General features: G+C 40.0%; 1 protein-coding gene across 1 annotated transcript in view; it reads left to right on the forward strand.

Moving 5' to 3' along the window:
- The window catches only part of sgcd (sarcoglycan, delta (dystrophin-associated glycoprotein)), a 196252-nt gene that overhangs the window by 32522 nt on the left and 140073 nt on the right, over positions 1-23657 (forward strand). Inside the window, exon 2 of the mRNA XM_060837326.1 lies at positions 1853-2041. Within this exon, the coding sequence (XP_060693309.1) occupies positions 1853-2041 (189 nt within the window). The remainder of the gene's footprint in view (positions 1-1852; positions 2042-23657) is intronic.

The raw sequence follows: 23657 nt of genomic DNA on the forward strand, positions 1-23657 counted from the left end.
TCTGTATCTATCCTTTGTTGAGTAGTGGTGTTATATTTGAGGCTATATGCACATTGATGAAAAGTTGGACCCTGGCGAGCACCAAGCATGAAAGGAACCTCGGTGTGGATGTTCACCAATCCCTTAAGGTAGCAGGATAGATGGATAAAGTGGCTAAGTAGCCATAGGGGATACTTGCTTTCATTGGCTGAGGTTTAGAGTTTAAGACCAGGGAGGTTATTTTGGAACTGAATGAAACATTGCCACCAAGAGTATTGTTTGCACTTCTGGAATCCAAGTTATAGGTGGAATATGGACTGCAATAGCAGTGTTAGCAGATTTATCAGAGCTGAGGTTTCAGTTATGACGAGAGCCTGGACAGACTGGAGTATTTTCCTCGGAGCGGAGGAGATTGGATTTTCATTTTGGTGTGGGGAATGATTGAGATGTATTAAAATTATGAGGGGCAGAGACAGGGTAGATCCCCTTGGTGGGTGGAATCAGTGACCAGGGACATAGATAAGAGGGAGATGGTGTTGAGGAGATGTGAGGAAAAGTGTTTTTATGGAGAGAAACTGGAACTTACTAAATGTAAGTGTGGTAGAGGCAAAGCCTTCATAATATTTATTAGTTAGATGTGCACTTGCAATGGCAATGTTGACAAGGGTGTAGACTGAATGCTGGAAAATGGGATTAGAATAATGAGGTGCATTTTTGAACAGTGCAGTCTTGATGGACCAAAGGGCCTTTTTCAGTTTTGTCGACCTCTATGACTATCCAATCTGCTGAGATTTTTTCAGAGTCTAGGAATTTTGGATGATTATATCTAATACATTAAACACATCTGTAGTAATTTCCTTTGAGAGGCAGTGATGCAGCCTATGAGATCTTGTCACGTTATTCCCAATAGTTTGCATAGTGCTTTTATTCTAGTGATTATAATTGCTTTAGGTTCCTCTCTTTTGTTATAGAGTCATAGAGATATACAGGATGGAAACAGACCCTTCAGTCCAACTCATCCATGCTGACCAGATATTCAATATAAATCTATTCCCATTTGCCAGTATTTGGCCCATTTCCTTCTAAACCCTTCCTATTCATATACCCATTCAGATGCCTTTTAAATGTTTTAATCGTAAAAGCCTCCACCTCTTCCTCTGGCAGCACATTCCATACATCCAATACATTCTGCATGAAAAAGTTGCCCGTTAGGTCTCTTTTATATCTTTCCCCTCTCACCCTTAACCTATGCTCTCTAGTTTTGGACACCCGACCCTGGGGAAGAGACCTTGCCTACTTTTAACTATCCATGTCATTCATGATTTTACAAACCTCTATAAGGTCACCTCTCAGCCTCCGACACTCCAGGGAAAATAGCCCCAACCTATTCAGCCTCTCACTGTAGCTCAAACTCTCCAACCCTGGCAACTTCCTCATAAAGCTTTGCAGAACCCTTTGACGTTTCACAAATTCTTCCTGTAGGAGACAGACCAGATTTGTACACACAAAGTGCTGAATTAATGTTCTGTGCAGCCGCAACATGAACTCCCAACTCCTATCCTCAATGCACTGACCAATAAAAGCAAGCACCTTCTTCACTATCCTATCTACCTGTAACTCCACTTTCAAGGAACTATGAACCTTAATTCCAAGGTCTTTTTGTTTAGCAATCTTACCATTAAATGTATAAGTCCTACTCTGACTTACCTTTCCAAAATGCAGCACTGCTATTGTCTCTGACAATATGAAGATAGAAGCTAAGTACTCATCAGTTTATCCACAGGGTCCATCAATTTTCTTTTGTTTAATGTGGATGGGCCAGTACAAGCATCTCATTATTTCCTTTCAGTTAATAATCTTTTCTATTATGCAGATGACACAGGAACAGTATTTGACTCAACGAAACAACATCCAGACCTCAGAAAACCAATATGTCTACAAAATCGGGATTTATGGCTGGAGAAAGCGGTGCCTTTATTTTTTTGTCCTCCTCTTGATGATCCTGCTCTTGGTGAATCTCGCTCTAACAATATGGATCCTGAAGGTCATGAATTTTACAAAAGTAAGTAGTCCTTATGAAAGCCAACAGGAATTAAGGATTTGTATATATGCAATCAATGTACAGTGGTTTCTGTAAGGAATGTCTCTTTATTAGGCTGATGAAAATCCCAAATTAAAAGTTGTCGGTAAAATGAAAACCTGCTGATAAAAATAATGCAAAATTCCTGTATAAACTCTGAGCATGCAAAATGTACTGAAGTAGTTTTATTACTTCTTACATTCCATGGAACTAAATTCTTTTGTCTTCGATCTAGTGGTTCCTCACTTGCTGAAATTATAGGCTTAGATACTGTTCCAGTGAGCAGCACTCATAAGCTAGCCCATCAATGTGACCTCCGACAGCAGGATTAAAGGAATAATAGAGCCAAGAGTTCATCATCGAAGCCTTTGTAAAACAATGACTGCTTGAAAACGAAGACTGATGGGGTAGATTTTGACAGAATTGGCTTTCAAGCAACCACTTAATTATTCCACTTAATCCGTTTAGCTGGCCTGATCTCATTAACATAAAGCTGGTGAGTTGAAGGTGGAAGGTGAATGCCTATGTTTAGCCTGCAATTGCACTTCCATAATGATTCTAGATAATCCTGTCACCATGTAGATGGTGGATCCAAGCAACGTCTATTTTTGCGAGAAGGAATTCTCAGTGTAATAGTTTTGTTCATTTTTATTGAGGCTAGCGCAGCAACTTTGCTTCTCTTGTGCCCACCATTAAAGATCAAGTTTTACCATATGGGATCCTCTCCAATTGGACAAGCAACTATATCTGTGAAGCCCAGTGTGATGACCAGGGCATGCGTCTTAGGACCCTGATTTCCTTACATAATGGTTGTGCTGCCTGACTCAGTATGACCTTACCAGTTAGCGTTGGTTGGATTGACAGTGAATCAGGTTGATTATCGTTTTCCCATCATCGCAACGGCATGACCCCTTTGTTCCTGTCCATTGCCACCGGTGGAAAGTCTTTGCCTCTGTGTTCCTATAATGATGATCAGAAGGAAAATGAAGAATTATGGTACAGTTAAAGCAGAATGGATGAAATTTTACAGACAAATGCTTCTGTCCAATGAAAATTTGAAAAAGAGTGATGAAGTTATAACAGGAAAACATTTTTGATTAAAATAAGCCAGATGCATGACCAGAAATGAAAAGCTCAGTGATGAAGACTTTTGATTTAGTCTTCATTGGTCTCTCTGTAGCATTTGGAATGGTTAAATATGTTGTGCTCATTCATTAACCAACTTTGTGGGACAGTGACTGTATGGCTCTTTTCATACCTATTCAATTACAATCAGCAGTAGCTTCCCTTCCCTAATTACTGTCAACTCAGCAGTTCCCCACCCCTACTACCACATCTTCCAACTCCCAGCCCCCCAACTCCAGCCTTATTAATTTTTTCTTTTGTTCAGTTAACTTCTTAATGTGTACAATGCCCATTAATGACATGACCTGTAACTTCCACATTACCCTTGATTGGCTTCCACATCCATCAAAGTTTTACCTGCACATCCATCAATATCATTTATTGTATCCGTTGCTCCCAATGTGGTCTCCTCTACATTGGGGAGACTGGACGCCTCCTCGCGGAGCGCTTGAGGGAACATCTCTGGGACACCCACACCAATCAACCACACTGCCCTGTGGCCCAACATTTCAACTCCCCCTTCCACTCAGCCGAGGATATGGAAGTCCTGGGCCTCTTTCATTGCCACTCCCTCACCACCTGATGCCTGGAGGAAGAACGCCTCGGAACACTTCAACCCCAGGGCATCAATGTGGACTTCAACAGTTTCCTCATTTCGCCTTCCCCCACCTCACCCCAGATCCAAACTTCCAGCTCAGCACCGTCCCCATGACTTGTCCTACCTGCCTATCTTCTTTTCCACCTATCCACTTCACCCTCCCCTCGCCCCCGACCTATCACCTTCATTCCCTCCCCCATTCACCTATTGTACTCCATGCTACTTTCTCCCCACCCCCACCCTCCTCTCATTTATCTCTCCACCCTTCAGGCTCTCTGCCTGTATTCCTGATGAAGGGCTTTTGCCCAAAACGTCGATTTTACTGCTCCTCGGATACTGCCTGAACTGCTGTGCTTTTCCAGCACCTCTAATCCCGAATCTGTGTTAGCAAACTGTTCATCTGATATCAGACACAGATAAACTGCTACATCCTTTCACCCAAAATTCTGATGACTATTGTCATCAACTTTCGCATCCATTTTCTTTCTCTTTTTCAGGAACTTCCTTAAATTGTTTGTAAATTTAACATAATGTTTGTTTCTAACCTTAGTATCAGAGTCTATATCCTCTCTGCCAGAAACAGCAATTACTTAGGAGTGACTTTTTTGGTTCTGCATTTCTGTTTTTCAGTTGCTAGTTAATTTTTGTCACATTCATACTTAATTAATGCATTCCTTGTTGATTTCTTTCCCTTCATCCTCCACAAATGCCAACTTATGAAGAATATGCTGAATATACTGTGTCCCACATTTTAGGGTTACATTGAGAGCAGTGTTGATCCCTGTATGTCCCACCATATCTACATATGCAGCATAAAACCATTGTTTTTCCAGATCAGTTCAGTTCAAAGAAGAGTCACATGGTATAGTGATGTTAACTCTGTTTCTCTCTCTATAGATTCTACCAGACCTGCTGAGTTCCTGCAGCACTTTGTTTTTTTTTAATTTCAAATCTCCAGCATCTACATTGTCTTGTTAACATTGTAAACAGGTACTTCATGAACTCTCCTGAATATCTCCTGAGAATATTTGGGCAGCACTAGTATATGATGAACCATCATACACTTTTCTTCTGCAAGTCTGTGAAGAGGTCTCCATTTTCTAATCAGAATCCCATTTGTAATGCAGCTGCATTCCAGAATTCTCTCTGCTTCAGTCTCAGTTTGAGCCAATGGTGCTACTTAACTCTGAATCAATTGGTGAGCCTCAAACAGAGGAGAGTTAGTGAGCATTTATTTCCTAAATCACAACACAAGTTTCAGATAGCCAAATATCTGATTGTGCTGTTAATATGACTTCCAAAGGTGGAACTTGCTTAAATATTGTTCACTACACACAAAGAAAAATAACCCTGACCTTTCTCTTGCAATTGCTGGGAAAGCACATGGACGACATTAAATTGAGGGGTGTGTAGGTTAGGTTGATTTTAGATTAAGATAAATGCTCAGCATAAAGGGCCAAAGAGCCTGTACTGTGACAAGAGCATGAGCCAATACTTTCCCTCCAGCCTAACCAGTCCTCAGGAGTGCATTAACTCCGCCTGTGAGTAAACTATGGGCTAATCCATGCAGTCACCATTCCAGATATGAGCTCACACTCCAGGTGCACCCAATACTAAAATATAGTCCCTTCCAATACTGTTCATTAAAACCTTGGCATTCAGTGTGATCTCCACTGGATAAGTTATGCTTTTCCAAAACAAAGAGTTTGGGTGTATCCTATTTCCTAAAATATACCAAATCAAAGAAAACAAAGAAACTAAAACAAAATTTTTGTCCCAAACTATAATAATTAATTTATCAGCCTCTCTTATTGAATAGAGAGTTTCTTTTTCCCTTGGAACAGAATTCTTCGTGATTCTCAGGGATCTTCTTCACCTCACCTGCATTACAGTAAACCTGCCTTGCATGAATAGTGTCAGTTTTCTGTTGTTTTTCTGCTTAGTTATCTTTTCAAAAGAAATTAATCTTGAGTCTGCACTCTTTCAAACTTCAGGAGTGTTCTTACATGGCCTTACAGCTGCATTCAGTGGTACAATTTCTTCCATCATGCTCTCTTTCAGAGTTTCTTTCACTGCATTGATCTCATAAAACCCAACAAGTCCTATCGGTTTAGCCTGTAAATTCAAACAATCTCCTCCCACCTGCTATCCTTGTTCAGCTGTGAGAGTGACAGATAAAAGGATTGGACTTGTGTACAAGACTCAATCTTCAGCCAGCTCAGCTGCTTGTCTTGTTGACAAAACTTCCTGGAGAACCTTTATGTGGGTGTTTTCTAATGGAGGCAATGAATTTTTAAATTCTTCCAGGACAATTATTTCCCTATGGATTTCATATATGACCTCTACCATCAGTGCTTGCAATGAATTATGAATGTTAGTTTATCCTCTCAAATTCTAAATAAATCTGTCTGGATACTTCTGGAGTATCTCAAATTCCTATCTCCAAACCTTAGAGATCAACTCATAAGCACCAAGGATAGTCTTTTTTGTCATCCCATCTATAGAAGCTTCCTCAGAAAGCATGAGTTCTGCCAATAAACCTGCCTTGCATGAACAGTGTCAGTTTTCTGTTGTTTTTCTGCTTAGTTATCTTTTCAAAAGAAATTAATCTTGAGTCTGCACTCTTTCAAACTTCAGGAGTGTTTGCATAAACTTAAAACAGTTCCTCACCAAATCTTGAGTTGAAATCTAAACCTTTATCAGAAGGATTATTTGTGCCACCTTTTTAAAACTGTATTCCATTTCTTGCTCATTTTTTCCTCCATCTTGCCTCTTAGTTTATCCTATTTAATTATTGTTCCATTTTTATAAATGCTGTTTTCTTTTCCAAACTTTGAAGTGCTCTCTTTTTCTTTATCCTTAAGTTAAAGTTTTCACATTTCTAATTCTCTTTCCTATTTTAGTTTTGTTTTTTATTACCTCTTCTATTTCAAGCTGATTCAGTTACAACTGAATTCTAATGAATTCAATCGAATTACCATGTGGATTGTCTTTTTCTTCTTCCAACTCAAACCACTGGGCTATTACCACAATTCGATCTGCTTTGGTAGCCTTTGCTTTTAACATTAACTTCAACACTTGTGCCAATACAATTAACCAAGCCTTGATTAATTTCTGAAAATTACTCAGAGTTAAGTCTTCCCTCTCCAGAAAGCTTGGAGCAACTGACAAGGCCATTTTGCTTTTTAATATGTATCACCAAATTTACCATGAAAATCTTAATGTGCCTTAATATTAATAAATTTAAACACTCATATTTGTCTGTGGATTTATAATCCTACAGGAGCCTCCGGTTAGATGTTATGATGAAAGTGGGAGTAATGCACTCCTTCTTGGTAATCCCACAATTCCTTGAGTCACCGTATAAGTTAAATATATGATTGATTTATTATGGAGTAAAGCCTATTCGATGAAAATGCAATGCTTATAGTCACAGTATGAAATATGTATACTCTTCTAAATAAACTAATAACATGCACATATACCAATTAAAGAAAATCTCTGCAGATATCACTTCTCAAAACAAAATACTTTGGCCAAAGAATTATTAATTCATGATGCTGACAAGGATGGAAACCTTGCTGATGTTTTTCAATCTGACATCTTAGCAGATGGAGACAGGTGTTCATGGAAACATGCACTTATCAGTGAGATCTTTTCAAAAGCAATTTGTTAGGTGATGTCGAGAGGAAGTCTTCCAGAAACTACACAAGAGAATTGCTACATCAATTTTTCCAGATTTCAAAATGGATTATTTGAATATTTTTTCAAAACAGGTGGAAGAGGATACATTAGCTGACATCTATCACCAGGCTACACACTCACTGAACTCCAAACATTATCAAACAGTCAGAACTCCTGACAGCCATGAATTCAGACATGTGACTTCCAGTAAACAAGCCCAAGTAGTTAGCTTAAGACATTTGACTTTCAGTAAATATCTATTAGAAATAAATGCCCAAAGTATCTTTTAGTGGCTCATTAAAAAAAACTAAGATCATATCATATCACTCTTTCAAATGAACCAGTTTTCACAATACTTTAAACATGAATTATCAAGAAAAATAATGCAAGCACTTTCATATCATTTAACACTCTTCATTACCTTAAAATTCTAGCATCTCACACTTCAGCTCTTTTGTGTGTCACAAACTGGCCTTTTTTTCTAAAAGCTGTTCCTTTTCTCAAGGATAGCGTGTCCTTGTTTTTTTTCAGAGGGGTCATTAATCCCTCTTGGCTCTGAGGTAGCTAGTTTGATACAGAGATGAAAAAGAATTTTGAGAGGACTTTTGCTTATGTGTAAACAGGTGACACTTTAGGCCATAGTGGTCATATTTTAGAAGTGACCTGTGTAATGAAAGGGGAGTGGTCATCTCTGGAGCTGAACAGTTCAGTCCAGAACTAGTAAGGAGTTCAGCTTTGTGGAATCAGGCTGTTAAACTCTGTCTCTCTCTCTCTCTCTCCTTCTGTCCTCTACCTTCAACCTGTAAGCATTTGTTCCATTTTAATTGTTTTTTTAAAGGGGGTTTGGGACTGTTGTGTATATTTGTGTATAACTCAGTCCAGTTTGGACAGATTGAGTTCTGGAGGGATTCTTTATTCTGTTCTTTAGTTTCATTGTGTAATTTTGTAAATAAGTTTTTGCCTGTTCTAAAACCCAGTAGTTAACCGAGCTAACTTACTCCGGGTAATTTTCACTGTACACTTACTGAAACAAATTGTAAGCTTATGGTCTGGGTTGCCTGCTTGAGAATGTTTTGAATGGTCTGCCCTTGTCCATAACATGTGTCAACTGCCAGTCTCCTATTTGAACTCAGCAGGAAGTGAAAACAGGTCACTTGAAAGGAGGAAAATACTGGTTAATGGTTGGGAATGAAGTCAGGAGAGTCTTGCAAGGCAGGAAGGGGAGCCAGTATATGAGGACTCTAAGATTTGTTTTGGGACTTAGGAAACATTTCCAGTCCTCTTAACCCACAAGTAAACATTAGAGACCAATCTGGTAATTTAATGGAGAAATTCACTGCCTTCCTGTGGATATACCACTGTTCTGTTCAATTGGAGCCTGTAGGTAAGCAACAAGATAAGTATTAGGGTGGCACAGTGGCTCAGTGGTTAGCACTACTACCTCACAGCAGTCCTCTAGTTTTGTACCAAAGTCCAGAGATATGCAGGTTAGGTGGATTAGCCATGCTAAATTGCCCATAGTATCAAGGGATGTGCAGGCTAGATAGGTTTGCCATAGGGAAATACAGGGTTACAGACATAGAGTATGGGTGTGGGTCTGGGTGGGATGTTCTTCGAGGGTCAGTGTGGACTTGATGGGCCGAATGGCCTGCTTACACACTGTCGGGATTCCATCACATGTGGGTATATCACCTGAATCATTTTAATTGCCAACCACCCAATTTGCTTTGGAATAGCAAGGTTTAAACTGATTTTTCTGTTGTGTTTTGAGCATCTACCCTTCCTTTCACCTCTGCTCCCCGCCTCCCCCCCCCGCTTTCCACACTTGTGCTGACCATGATACCATTCCCATCTGCCTGCACATGTTCGACATCCCTATATTCCTTGCCTCTTCACCTTTAAACTTTTCACATCTCACTTAAACCAATGCCACCTCATGTTTGATGTTTCCTCCCAGGGAAAAAGCAGACTCTTGACTATCTATCCTTTTCATGCCTCTCATAATTTTATATGCATCTAACAGGTCAGCCCTCAGCCTCCAAAGCAGAAACAATCCAAGTTTATCCAACCTCTCCTTATAGCTAATGTACTGCAATCCAGGCAACATCCTGATAAACCTCTTTTACACCCTCTCCAAAACCTCCATATCCTTTCTATAGTGTGGCAACCAGAGCTGCATGCAATACTCCACCTGTGGCTAACTAAAATTTAACGTGGCTGTATCATGGCTTGTGAACTTTTATGCTCAGTGCCTCAACCTATGAAGGCTAGCATGCCGCACAATTTTTTTTTAACCACCTTATGCACTTGTGTTGCCATTTTCAGGAAGCTATAGATTTGCCCTGTAAGATCCCTCTCTATATCAATGCTGCCAAGGTCCCTACCACTTACTGTTTGATTCCCTGTTACATTTGATTTCCCAAAAAGCATCACCTCATACTTATTTGGATTAAGCTCTATCTACCATTTCTATGTCCAATTTTCCAACTGATCTCTATCCCTTGTATCCTTTGACAATCTTCCTCACTATCCACAACTCTATCAATTTTTATGTGGTCTGAAAACTTAGTAATTAGACCACCTATATGTTGACTTATGTCAGACACCTTACACCCCCTCATCCAAATAATTTATTTATTACAAACAGCAGAGGCTCCAGCATTGATTCTTATGGAACACCACTGGTCACAGATCCCCAGTCAGAAAACACCCCTTCACAACTACACTCTGCCTTCAGTGACCAAGGCAATTTCATATCCAACTTAACCAACTTATTGTGGATTCCATGTGGCTTAATTTTCTGGGCCAGCCAACCATGGGGGACCTTGTCAAATGCTTTGGTAAAGTCAATGTAGACTACATCTACTACCCTACTCTCATTAATCATCTTCATCACTTCCTCAAAAACCTCAATCAAATATGTGAAACAAGAACTCTCTTGCACAAAGCCATGTTGGCTATCCCTAATAAGTCCATTATTTTCCAAAATCTGCATAAATCCTGTCCTGATGAACCTTCTCCAATAATTTCCCTACCACTGATGTAAGGTTCACTGGCCTGTAATTTCCTGGATTATCTCTATATCTCTCTACCTGTATTATCTCTTGAACAAAGGAGCAATGTTCGTTATTCTCCAGTCTTCTGGGACCCTGCCTGTTGCTATAGAGGATAAAAAGATCTCTGTCAAGGCCCTAGAAATCTCTCTTGCTTTCTCAGTAACCTGAGATATGTTCCCAGATTGGATGGGATCGGTTTACCTTAATGTTTTTCAAGGCATCCAACACCTCCTCCATCTTTATATTGACATGCCCTAAAATATCATCATACCCCTTCCTAAATTTACCATCATATTCTTCTCTGTGAATACATTATGAAGTACTCAATAAGGACCTCACCCACTCCATTTGTCTTCACCCGTTAATTCCCTCCTTTGACTTTGAGGGTACCTATCCTTTCCCTGGGTACCCTCTTACTCTTAATAAGTGTGTTAAATGCCTCAGGATTCTCCTTAATTGTACTTGCCAAGGGCATTTCAAAGCCCCTTTTAGCCCTTCTAATTCCTTGCTGAAAATTGTCAATGATCAAGCCTCCACCATCTTCACCTAACCTCACTTCCTTTCTTGGCTCCTGCTTTCCCTACGTGTATCTGTAAAGAACTTTGGAACATATTTTACATGAAAACCATATTTGCAATCACCACCTCTTCCCAAATTCCTTCCCATATTTTACTTCCTTCTCAAACAGATCACATTGCTCCCTGTTTTGTTGTGTTGATTTGACATAGTTCAAACCAAGGTTTCTTACCCAAAATGGGATTGTGGTTATTTGCATATATTTGATTACAGCTTTTGAAAAAAAAATGAAAGGTGACTGAAACTTAAGCTGATGCTACAAGGCAGAATTGAGTTTAATAAATGTGAACTGATTGCTCATAATTAAAAGCTTTTTAAATGTCTGAATTATTTCCTTCTTCAGATTAATGTCACTTATGAGTAATGATGTTTTACCCATTTAACTCATTCTTAAAGGTGTCTTAACACAGAAAAAGAATCAGAAGCTGTTTGTACACATTTTTAATTATACAATAGCGATAATATCTTTAAAGGGAACATTGGCAAATGCATTTAAATAGTGTTTAACTTTGTATTGTTAATTGTCTGCCCCTGGGGATTGCATATTTTTTGGTGTGATGAGCCATATACTGATTTATTTCAGATGGTACAAACATTGTCGTGCAGTCTTTTCTATAACTGCATGGATGGAGGTTGCTTTCTGAGGTTTATGGACCCTGCAGACAGTTATTGGAACCAATTTGCAATTCCACTGCACATGTCTCAAACCCATTCATTGATACTGATGAGTGGTGCTTAATGCAAATCCCTCCTGCTTTTTATTTTTGGCTTGTTCCTTATTCTGTCTTTCTTCTCTTGCTCTCATTCTTAGTGGGGCATTTATCTTTCCCAGCATGTTCCATTCTAATTTAATTTCCTCAGTCAATCCTGAAGAATGTCCCCTTGGCTGTGCAACCATCTAGAAGTTTCCACACAAAACTGGGAGAGGTTGGTCCCTTATATTGCAGCGTACTCAAACAGTGCAAAATAATTTCAAGGCCTGCAAACTTAAATGAATCAGTTGTGCGCTGCAAAATAAATTATAACCATGTTGGTCTTAATGACACTTTCAACCCCAATTGCAGAATAAAGTTTCTATCTGTACTTTGAACATTTTGATCAGTTAATATATTAAAAACACTTTAACCAACACTGTAATCAGTGAGGTGCTCAAAGGGACACAGAATTTGGTTTGTGGTTCAACTCAGTTTTATTAATAAAATATTCCTTATTAAAAAACACCATGTGAGAATTTCCAAAATTCCTATCATATTTAATCTCTATCTAGCTCTATCCATCTGAGAAAAGATATTATCTGCGGTGATCGAAGAATTTGATCTGCATCTCCTTCCTCTTGTTTGGCTCTCTTCCACAAAGGTGCATCTTGTAGGGCTCAGGGCAGATTTTCTCTCACAGTCTTTCTTTCCAGGTGGTCAGAGCTACTGGGTGGGATACTCTTTGGAGAGTCAATGTGGACTTGTTGGGCTGAATGATCTACTCCCCTAATTCAGTTTCTGCACGTCATCAATACTATGTATAAGTTATTTCCAGTATTTGGGCCAAATAAATAGAATTCTCTTGGATGGCCACTTCTGGCACCTGTGGTGTTTGCTATCTCTGCCAGTTCGTGGTCCTTGCAAAAGCTTAGTGAGGTAATTGGCTAGCACCACTCCTCCTTTGGCTTGAACTATCTCTTGATTAAAGGAGAAAGATATACCCCTTTAGCATATCCTCAGAAAAGATACTGTTGTTGTGTAGCAAAAAGATATATGACATGATATCATTAATATATAGATCCTGTCCGACATGATTTCTAGGATTCTAGGAAGCTGGGGTAGATATATCTGCTCCCTCTGAAAGTTAGAGTTGTTTCTACATGCAGACGGTGTATGACATCAATGTTACTGATGGTGCCAATTTAACATGAACATTATGGCCTTCAAAGCTGTTACTCTTTTACAACAGTATTCCAGTTTGACTGTACATAGCATGTTCTGAACTCTGTCGGCTGTGGCGCAATTTGTAGCTCTCTCACTTCTCACTACCAAGATTCTTGGTTCAAATCCCACTTTAGGAATTCAGCGCAAACTTTAGCACCATAATGCAGGCATGAGGGTGTGCGTCACTTTTCGAGTTATCATCTTTCAGATTAAGTGTTAAACTGAGTCCCTACTGGCTCTTGGGTAGATGTCAAAAATCCAATAACACCATTTCAAAGAACAGCAAGGGAATGGTCCCTGGTGTACTGGCTAACATTTATTTCTCAATCAGTCAATACTTAATTGCAACATTTCAAAAGGCATCTGGATGAGTACATGAATAGGAAGGGTTTAGAGGGATATGGGTCAAATGCTGGCAAACGGGACTAGCTTAATTTAGGATATGCACTAATGTCCTTGGTGGGGCATTTACTCAAGTAGTTTGGGAGGATTGAAACTAAGGGTGGGGACCTGAGCTACACGGGGTGGGGAGGGGGGTTTGTAGTTGTAGATGAGGCAGTGACAGGATGTAGTGAATCTATAGGGAAAGTGCTTTGTGTGATGGAACAAAGGAATCAAGTAAAGTGTCCTGCTTTAATGCTAGGGGTGTCAGAAATAAGAGTCATGAACTTAGAGCATGGATCAGTACTTGGGACTATGATGTTGTGGCCATAACGGAGAGGTGGATTTCATAGGGGCAGGAATGGCTGCTAGACGTTCCAGGGTTTAGAACATATAACAAGAACAAGGAGGGGGGAGAAAGACGAAGGGCTGTAGCATTGCTAATCAGAGAGTGCATCACAGTTACAGAAATGAAGGTTGGCGAAGAAGGTTTGTCTACTGATTCAGTATGGGAGGAAGTTAGGAATAGCAAGAGAACAGTCACCTCATTGGGGGTCTTCTACAGACCCCCTAATAGCAGTAGAGAGATTGAAGAACTCATAGACTGGCAGGTTTTGGAAAAGTGCAGACGTAGCAGGGCTATTGTTATGGGTGACTTCAACTTTCCCAATATTGATTGGAACCTCCTTAGTGCAGATGGTTTGGATGGAGACGTTTTTGTCGGGTGTGTTCAAGAGGGTTTCCTTACTCAGACAAGGCGACAAGGGGAGAGGCTATTTTCGATTTGGTGCTCGACAATGAGCCAGAACAGGGTAGGTTTGTGACAGTGACCACATTTTACTCATGTATGAGGAATAGGGCTGATCAGGGATAGCATTGGGAACTTGTGCGTGGAGCCTGAGCAGATAGGGGAAGCTTCGGTTTTCCCGAAGGAAAGGGACCTCATTCTGAATGAGAACATTGAGGTGAGGCGAAACAGGATTGAACAGATTGAAATTGAGGAAGTTGATGTGCTGGAAATTTTGGCAAACATTAAGATTGCTAAGTTCCCAGGGCCAGACCAGATTTATCCTAGGTTGCTCCGGGAAGTGAGAAAGGAGGTTGCTAAGCTGCTGGCGAAGACCTTTTGCTTCCTCAATCTCCATGGGAGTTGTACTGGAAGATTGGAGGGAGGCGAATGTTGTTCCTCTTTTCAAGAAGGGGAATAAGGAAATCCCTGGCAATTACAGACCAGTCAGTCTTACGTCTATGGTCAGCAAGGTTTTGGAAAGACTTCTGATGGATAGGATTTATAACAGTTTGGAAAAGCACAGAATGATTAAAGGCAGTCAGCATGGCTCTGTGAGGGGCAGGTTATGCCGCACAAATCTTATTGAGTTCTTTGAGGAGGTGACGAGGCAGGTTGACCAAGGTTAAGCAATGGATGTGGTGTACGTGGACTTCAGCAAAGCATTTGATAATGTTCCCCACATTAGGCTCATTCATAAAGTCAGGAGGTATGGGATACAGGGATATTTGGCTCTCTGGATTCAGAATTGGTTGGCTGACAGAAGGCAAAGAGTGGTTGTAGATGGAAAGTATTCTGCCGAGAGGTCAGTGGTGATTGGTGTCCTGCAAGATTCTGTTCTTGGGCCTCTACTCTTTGTAGTTTTTATAAATGACTTGGATGAGGAGATTGAGGGATGGGTTAGTAAGTTTGCCGATGACACAAAGGTTGGAGGTGCCCTTGATAGTATCAAGGACTATTGCAGGCTTCAGCGTGACATAGACAGAATGCAGAGCTGGGCTGAGAAATGGCAGATGGAGCTCAACCTGGATAAATGCAAAGTAATGCATTTTGGAAGGTCAAACTTGAATGCTGAATGTAGGGTTAAAGACAGGATTCTTGGTAGTATGGAGGAACAGAGGGATCTTGGTGTTCAAGTGCATAGATCCTCAAAGTTGTCATAGGGTTGTTAAGAAAGCAAATGGTGTTTTGGCTTTCATTAACAGGGGGATCGAGTTTAAGAGCCATGAAGTTTTGCTGCAGCTGTACAAAACCCTGATGAGACTACACTCAGAATATTGTGTCCAGTTCTGGTCGCCCTGCTATAGGAAAGATGTGGAGGCTTTGGAGAGGGTAAAAGGAGATCTACCAGGATGCTGCCTGGACTGGAGAGCTTGTTTTATGAGGTGAGGTTGACTGAGCTTTGACTTTTGTCTCTGGAGAGAAGGAGCTGACCTGACTGATGTGTAAAGGTAATAAGAGGCATGGATAGATTCGATAGCCAGAGACTTTTCCCTAGGGCAGCATTGACTGCCACAAGGGGTCACAGTTTTAAGGTGTTAGGAGGAAGGTATAGAGGAGACGTCAGAGGTAGGTTCTTTACGCAGAGGGTTGTGAGTGCATGGAATGTGTTGCCAGCGGGAGTGGTGGAAGCAGGGACATTTAAGCGACTGCTGGACAGGCATGTGAGCAGCAGTGAATTGAGGGGACAGTAGGTTTTGTTATTTTATTTTAGATTTGGATTAATCCTTGGCACAAAAAATTACAGGGATGTTGTCAGGATTGGAGGATTTGAGCTATGGGGAGAAGCTGAACAGGCTTGGGCTGTTTTCCCTGGAGCGTCGGAGGCTGAGGGGTGACCTTATAGAGGTTTACAAAATTATGAGGGTCACGTTTAGGTTAAATAGACAAAGTCTTTTCCCTGGGATGGGGGAGACCAGAACTAGAGGGCATTGGTTTAGGGTGAGAGTGGAAAGATATAAAAGGGACCTAGGGGGCAACTTTTTCACGCAGAGGGTGGCATGTGTATGGAATGAGCTGCCAGAGGAAGTGATGGAGGCTGGTACAATTGCAACATTTAAAAGTTATTTGGATGGGTATATGAATAGGAAGAGTTTGGAGGGATATGGGCCTTGTGCTGGCAGGTGGATCTCGATTGGGTTGGGATATCTGTTCGGTATGGACGGGTTGGACCGAAGGGTCTGTTTCCATGCTGTACATCTCTATGACTCTATGACAATATAATGGGACGAAGTACTGTGCTGTACTTTTCTATGTTCTGTGTTCTATTATATCTGATTGCTGTGGATAAGTTCGACTGAAGGGTTTAGTTCCATGCTGTACAGCTCTATGATTCTCTGGCTCTATCCCAAAATAGATTATCAGGTTATAATCGCTTTGTAGTTTTTGGGAGCTTTCTATGCATAGATTGATTGCAACATTTTCCACATTCTAATGATGTCTACACTTCAAAAGTATTTTAAAACCACTTGTAAGCATCCAATGATTGTGAAAAATGCCAAATAAATGCAACTCTTTTTAATTACATTTTGATTTAATGTCACAGTTGATCCCAAGTCAAACTGCAATTCTTTGCTCTTAATGTATTACCAGGTAGCAATTCAATGCTGTTCACTGGCTCTTTGCACTTTTAATTGCTCCTTCTCCACATTATCTTGGCAGAAAAAATAATTGCAAAATGGCCTCAAGCCTCTTAGTAACAAGATCAAGATTCAATAAAGCCATGCCAATGAGAATGACAATTATTTATTTACAAGGAAGCTTGTTCAGTCTAACAGGAATAGTTTGGTGTTGCTGTGGTATTATCATCATCATCCTGTTCCAGTTCCTATACGCTGCCAGCGGAATAGAGCCTGTGCCTGTAGCTGATGATACAGAAGAATCAAAGTCAATAATGAAGAAATAATATACTGGCAGTCACTGGACTAACCCATAAAATTTGCCTATATAAAGTAACCTGTGTCTAATCTGTAACCTGTTAATGGGTATGCCTAGGCAATCACTTTCTGTTTAGTGCAGAAACCCGTACTTTTACCAACCTATTGTAGATAGAAAGGGAAGCAGGATGGATGTTAAAACAGTAGGAAGTGCAGCATGTTCCTGCTGTCAGAGAGTGTTAGCAAAGATGGAAGCAATAGTAGCTCCACTGCCCATCGAATACAGACAGGGTGGTAAATGATTTGAATTAGTTGACCGAGTGATGACATTTGTACCAGGTGCTGTCACATTGGCTGTCCATCACATTGGCTGTACATCAAAGTGGCTTCTCTGGGGTTCCGGCCTTTCCAAAAACTCTTGGCTTGAAGAGGGGACCCTAGCCTTGTCACTTGCCTGCTTGCTCTCAGCACATCTCTAACACTCAGTGACTGTTCAAGTGTGCTTCATTTGAAGCCTTTACTCCTACTCACTGCAACTTCAGCAGCAGCCACATCTAAAAAGTGAAATTGTTAGCGCTAAAGAGCTAAAGAGTTTGGAGAGATTGGTATTGATTTAGAAATGGTGACCTCTGGCAGTAAAATAGTGAGAAATTGGCCAAGATAGTACCAGCGTGCCTGGGTTTGTGAGTTCAGGATCAGTGAGCCCACAAGGATAATTATGGAGCTAGGTATTGTCAACATGTAACAGGACATCATCAATATGGTATATGATGCCAATGTTGGATATAGTGTGTTGAAAAATCTCTGGTGTAGAAGTGATCCTAAAAGGTAGTTAATTTTATCTACTGAAGGGAGGCAGTGAACATAGTGAGGAATTGAGACATCTTATTCATAGATAGCTACTAAAACCCATTATTGGCATTCAGCTTCATAAATATTCCACCAGTGAAAAGCTTAGAAAAAAATCATCAACTATAGACTTAGGCTGAAAGACTATGGCAACTGTTTCATTGAACTATGTGAGCTTTATGCAAATTCAAATTGAGCCATTGGGCTTGGGAACTGTGACCACATCAGTGCGCCATTGTGTAGAATGAATCACCAAGGAGACAATCCCCATTATGATCTTATCATCTAATTGTTTCTTTACTTTGTTAGTTGATGAGGGATTTCTTTGATATGAAGAGATATCCTGCTTTGGTGTCAGCTTTCAATGTATTCCAGTCTTGTTAACCATTTGGGATGATGGTGCTCAAAGAGGCTTTTTACAACATGAGTTCCTGTATTATACCTTGGATGTTGATGGCAAAGCATTGTTTTTACTCAATAAGAATCATTGGTGATAACTGATAATGTATGCTTTCCTTACATCTATGTGATTTTTGAAAATGAGTATGACACACAGAATCTTTATAACTGTAAGTATGATACCTCTGGCTGTGTACAATTTTAAATTAGCTTGTTATATGTTCAACTGAGCTAACTATAGGGTATCATCTGAGATTACCATAACAATGGCACCAGTATCTGCTTAAATTTGGCCATTTCTGTTAAATATGAATCTCTTCACTTTTTTAAGAGAAGGGTGATGTTGGTTTTCTTTAGGTAGTTATCTCCATATAAAGAAACTTGAAGTATTGATGTGTACTTAAAAGTTCTGTTCTAAGGCATGAATATTCATGTTGGATTGGAAACAATGTGGTTTGATGCTGAACATGTTCTTTAGACAGAAGTAGGTGCCTCTTTTCCTAGAATGAATGTATTGTTGGTGTAAGGCTGGACAGTTTTGTCTTCATTGATGAGGGATTTCGAAAACACACATGGAATAAGTTACTGTAGAGTCAGATTAACTAGGATTTTATGTTGATGTTGTCACAAACAGTATATTTTTCACGTGAGAGATATGTCTCCTCTGGTCAAATCCTCTATTGTGCTTTAATTAGTTAACACTTTCTGTAGAATGATTGGCAAATAAATGGATCTTTTGCTGTATAATAATGTTTTCTCAGACACTCTCCACCGTTATTTGAACTGCTATTTCTGAAGTTACTTTCTTATTTTGTTTGAAGAAGTTCAATAACTGATTTAGCTAAGAGACCAACAATGATATTGTTGAAATGAGCTCTTGATGGATGTACCCATATTTGCATGGTTCAGGGAGTACATACAGGTTGTTAATGAAGCTATCTGCAGACTCTCTTAGGAATTGGTATCTACTGCTGAAACATTACTCACTAGTATCCCATTTGTTCTTGAAGTGAAATATTGATCAAATGTTTTAATGAGGTTGCCAAATGTGATTTGTTTGTCTGTTTTCTATGTAACACTTGATCTCATGTTCTTCCCATATTGGTAGAGAAGTGTGATGTGTTTGTTTGGTGAAGCTATTTGATGTCATATTTAATACAAATAATGGTACTTGATCCTGTAGCTTGTAACTTAATATTTATTGAGCCTTAGATAGATGATAGAGGTCTAAGATGAATGCAAGTTGTCCAAGGGTTGCATTATCACTATTGTTAGGCTGGTAATCCTGGAATTGCACATGCCAAGATAAAGGGATGGAAATTCCTTTGGGCTTGACTGTGGGCTGTAGTAGGTGCCATGCATAGCACCTAAGTCCCAAGCAGGATCATTAATTTTACTTGTATGAGCTGACTGCACTTAATTAGACCTTTAAGAAAGTTGCAATTTAAGGCCAGTTGCTTCATTGACAGTTACACAAAAGAAAGTTTCATAGCAGTTGTTGAAAATAAACCATTAATTCTAACTACCAAACATCTGTTGTGGTCGAATTGAAGCGAAGAATCTGAAAGGCTCGTCCAATTGTAGAAGTGGATGGTCAAGAGTCCTAAACGACTAGAAGGTCCAAACAAGACACAGAACAATGCAAGTTCTTGGTACATTTTTCAATTAGATCATTAATCTTCTTGACTAAAGCCAGTTAAGAAAGCTTACTTATGTGAACTGTCAGTATTTAAAAAGCCCTTGAGCTATTATGCTCTAGTTGAAAAGTGTGGTGCTGGAAAAGCTCAGCAGGCCAGGCAGCATCTGAGGAGCAGGAGAATCGACGTTTCGGGCATAAGCCCTTCTTCAGGAATGAGGCTGGTGTACCAAACGGGCTGAGATAAAAGATGTGGGGGGGGCGAGTGGAATTTGGGGGAGGGGCGCTGGGAATACGATAGGTGGAAGGAGGTGAGGGTGAGGGTGAGGGTAATAGGCCGGAGAGGGGGTGGGGACGGAGAGGTCGGGAAGAAGATTGCAAGTCAAGAGAGCGGTGCTGAATCCGGGGGTTGGGACTGAGATAAGGTGGGGGGAGGGGAAATGAGGAAGCTGGAGAAATCTACATTCATCCTGTGTGGTTGGAGGGTTCCTAGGCAGAAGATGAGGTGCTCTTCCTCCAAGCATCATGTAGTCAGGGTCTGGCAATGGAGGAGGCCAAGGACCTGCATGTCCTTGGCTGAGTGGGAAGGGGAGTTAAAGTGTTCAGCCACTAGGCAGTTGGGTTGGTTGGTGCGGGTGTCCCAGTGGTGTTCCCTGAAACGTTCCGCAAATAGGTGGCCTGTCTCCCCAATATAGAGGAGACCACATTGGGTGCAGCAGATACAATAAATGATGTGTGTGGAGGTGCAGGTGAATTTGCGATGGATAGCTATTTGCGACGGACAAGCTATTATGCTATGGGCTACATCTTGTTTAAGGTAGGTGTGTCTCTTTGGTTTTCCTCTACCATTCTAGAAGACAACCAATTTTGTCAAGTCTGTTCAAAGAGATGTCAGTCAGGCAAGAACTGGTCGAGAGACAACTGGTAGATGATTTCATTAGGATCTACAAACTCATGGTGGAACCAAAAAAGAAGAATCCATTTAATTTACCTATGTTTCCAAAAATGACTTGTTTCTAGTCTCGGCAGGATGGAAATCTGTAACTAAACAGATTGGCCAATCTTCTTTCCATTCCTGAAGACAGTCCAGACAAGAAAATCTGTGAAGCTCATGAAAAGATGCAGGTGATGAGAAAAATAATGAGCAAAATGACTGATTAATGAATCAACACATTAATGAATCTTTAATTGAAGTTGTTAAACCAGCAACACAGCTTGGCCACCCATTCATTATCGCAGATTTGAACTTGATGAGAGATGGTGAGAGACAGAAGCCCAAGGAATATTTCAGTTTTGAAGGAAGAATGATCAGAAACAGTGATAGAGATCATGTTAGGTCAGTGGTGATCCTCAGGTGGCATGATACGAGAGCCAAACAGGTTGAGTTCACCAGCAATAAAACTGAAGTGGGCAATATGACACATCAGATATAATCAGCAGTTTGGAATTGAAGAGACTATGTACTTCAACACATATTAGCCAGCCCACTGAGAATAAAGATATGCTCATGTGTTTTGAAGAATGACTGCATACAGCTCTGTGAAAGACACCATGAGGTGGGATAACTGATATCCATAGAGTTAGCACAGGGTCAAGAAGAAATTGCCTAATTCAGAAATCTCAAAAAAACAAGTTTCAACAGGCAAACTGTTTTCTATGTACATCTTTATGAGATTAACAATCTCACAAATGAACTTCAACCATGGGAAAGAGTTCCTCTGTGAAGGAAATTCAAGGGGTTAAAGTTCCTTCTGATGAGGTAAGGACTTAGTTCAATTGAAACAATGTCCTTTGTGAAGGACATCCAAGACCTAAAAGTAAAAGGTCCTTCAATGAAGAAAGACTTCATAGAGTCATGAACAGAATCAATGTCAACAGTCTTTTGGCCAAAGATGTAATTAACTGTCAAATTCAAGGAAACTGCATTCTGGAAGAATAGTGAAACCACCAGAATACCTGAATTCATGAAATCAGAAACTTAAAAGATATTATAATGTGGAGACTGTAAATAAATATTTAAATGCACAAGGTTAGTTATGGAAAGAAAGCTTGGGGAGATGTTGCTTAGTTTTGTAAGCAAAAGTGAATTGGATACAACAATACCTTGTCTATTGCAAACAGTCGATGTTCCATACTACTGATGTGATCTGTCAGTGTTTGGGACATATAGCATACATACCTAGCAACAAACTGGCACTGAAATTATTGTACAGCATTATTCATGTATGCGATAGGTAGAACATTTTACATTTCAAAACATAATGTCCAACAGTAAATGCTATTTACTGATTGGACATAGTTCATTAAATGACCCCAAATGTGCGAAGAATTACGCTGACAACCAATTTAAGATTATCAAGTTTGCATTGTGCAATGCCTGTGTATGCCAGAAGCTCTGTGTGTTTACATATAGGATCTTGGTATTTGCAGACAGAAAGGGCATGTATGCATATTGCAGCACTTTCAATTTCGCAACATAGGCACTAGCCATTGTCTTCTTCATTCCTCAGGGCAATGCCTTGACAAATCAATTAACTTGCCTAATTTGAATTTTAAAAATGCTTGGCAGTTAACTGACAGTCATCATTAACTGGTGCATTTTCCATGGCAATGGCACTACCAGTCAAAGTCCAATTGCCAACCAATCATCACTCTCTTTCCTACAGTCTATAATGTTGCTCCCTTCACATTGGTATCCTTGCTAATATCCTAATGAGTGCCATACGAAACGTCTTTTTTAAAGTTACTTTTCAGCAATAAACTACTTGTTTATAATTGTGCTTAGGTGACCTAATAGTTTTCCTCTACCACTCAAGACAAAGCAGATCCTGTCTGTGAAAGGAGGATGGTGTCTAAAAATCTATTTTATGCAAGCCAAGAATTTAACTACCTTTTGCAAATTGGGACCAGAGGTCATCAGATGGAGACTTGGTTTAGCTACACCAAGATTCTCTGGCAATTAAAATTTAGACTTAAGTTTCAGAAACACATGCTGATGGAACAGATGGCACTTTAACAGAACAGATCTGAATTCATTCATTTGGACATGATGCATTATCATAAGTGCTGCCTCCAGCTTTCTGCAGTGGCATCATTGAAAGTCCAGGAATCCAGAGTTCAAAGGAAATAACTCTTAGAAATCAGACTAATGAGATGTGTCATTTTGAGTCAAAATGCTGCATTCAGGCAAAACTGAAAACATAGTAAGTGTGCTCTCTACCTGACAAGGGAAGTCATGCATGATGTAAAGAGAGCTAAATCAGATTATATCATTAAAACTAAACTTACAGTTGCTCTGAGTTCATGCATTGACTTTCGTCTTACTTTGAAATCAGGTCAAATTTCTTAGATGAACGTGTCCACATCTGTTGGTTGCAAGGGTATTACTTTTGAGTGAATTTGTGCCAATGTCACTCCAGGTGCATATGAATTTATGACACAAGGCTACTCATAATTTGGGAAAAGGCTGTCAGAATGTTGGCAGTCTGACACAGAAAGCCCATGAGGTTAATTGTGGGAAATGGAAGGTGACTGTAGTGAAGCAGAGGGTGATCCTCTGAGATTGGGGTCAATGCTCATCTTTGGGCAGTTTGAGAGAAAATTTAATCTGCAACTAACCTGCATTATTCCTGACTTGGGAATGCCCACTGCTGAAGAAGTGAAAAAATTTCTCACACTTCAATGCACATATCATCAGACATATAAATTATGT

Source organism: Hemiscyllium ocellatum, chromosome 16, assembly GCF_020745735.1.
Source record: "Hemiscyllium ocellatum isolate sHemOce1 chromosome 16, sHemOce1.pat.X.cur, whole genome shotgun sequence".
Classification (NCBI taxonomy): domain Eukaryota; kingdom Metazoa; phylum Chordata; class Chondrichthyes; order Orectolobiformes; family Hemiscylliidae; genus Hemiscyllium; species Hemiscyllium ocellatum.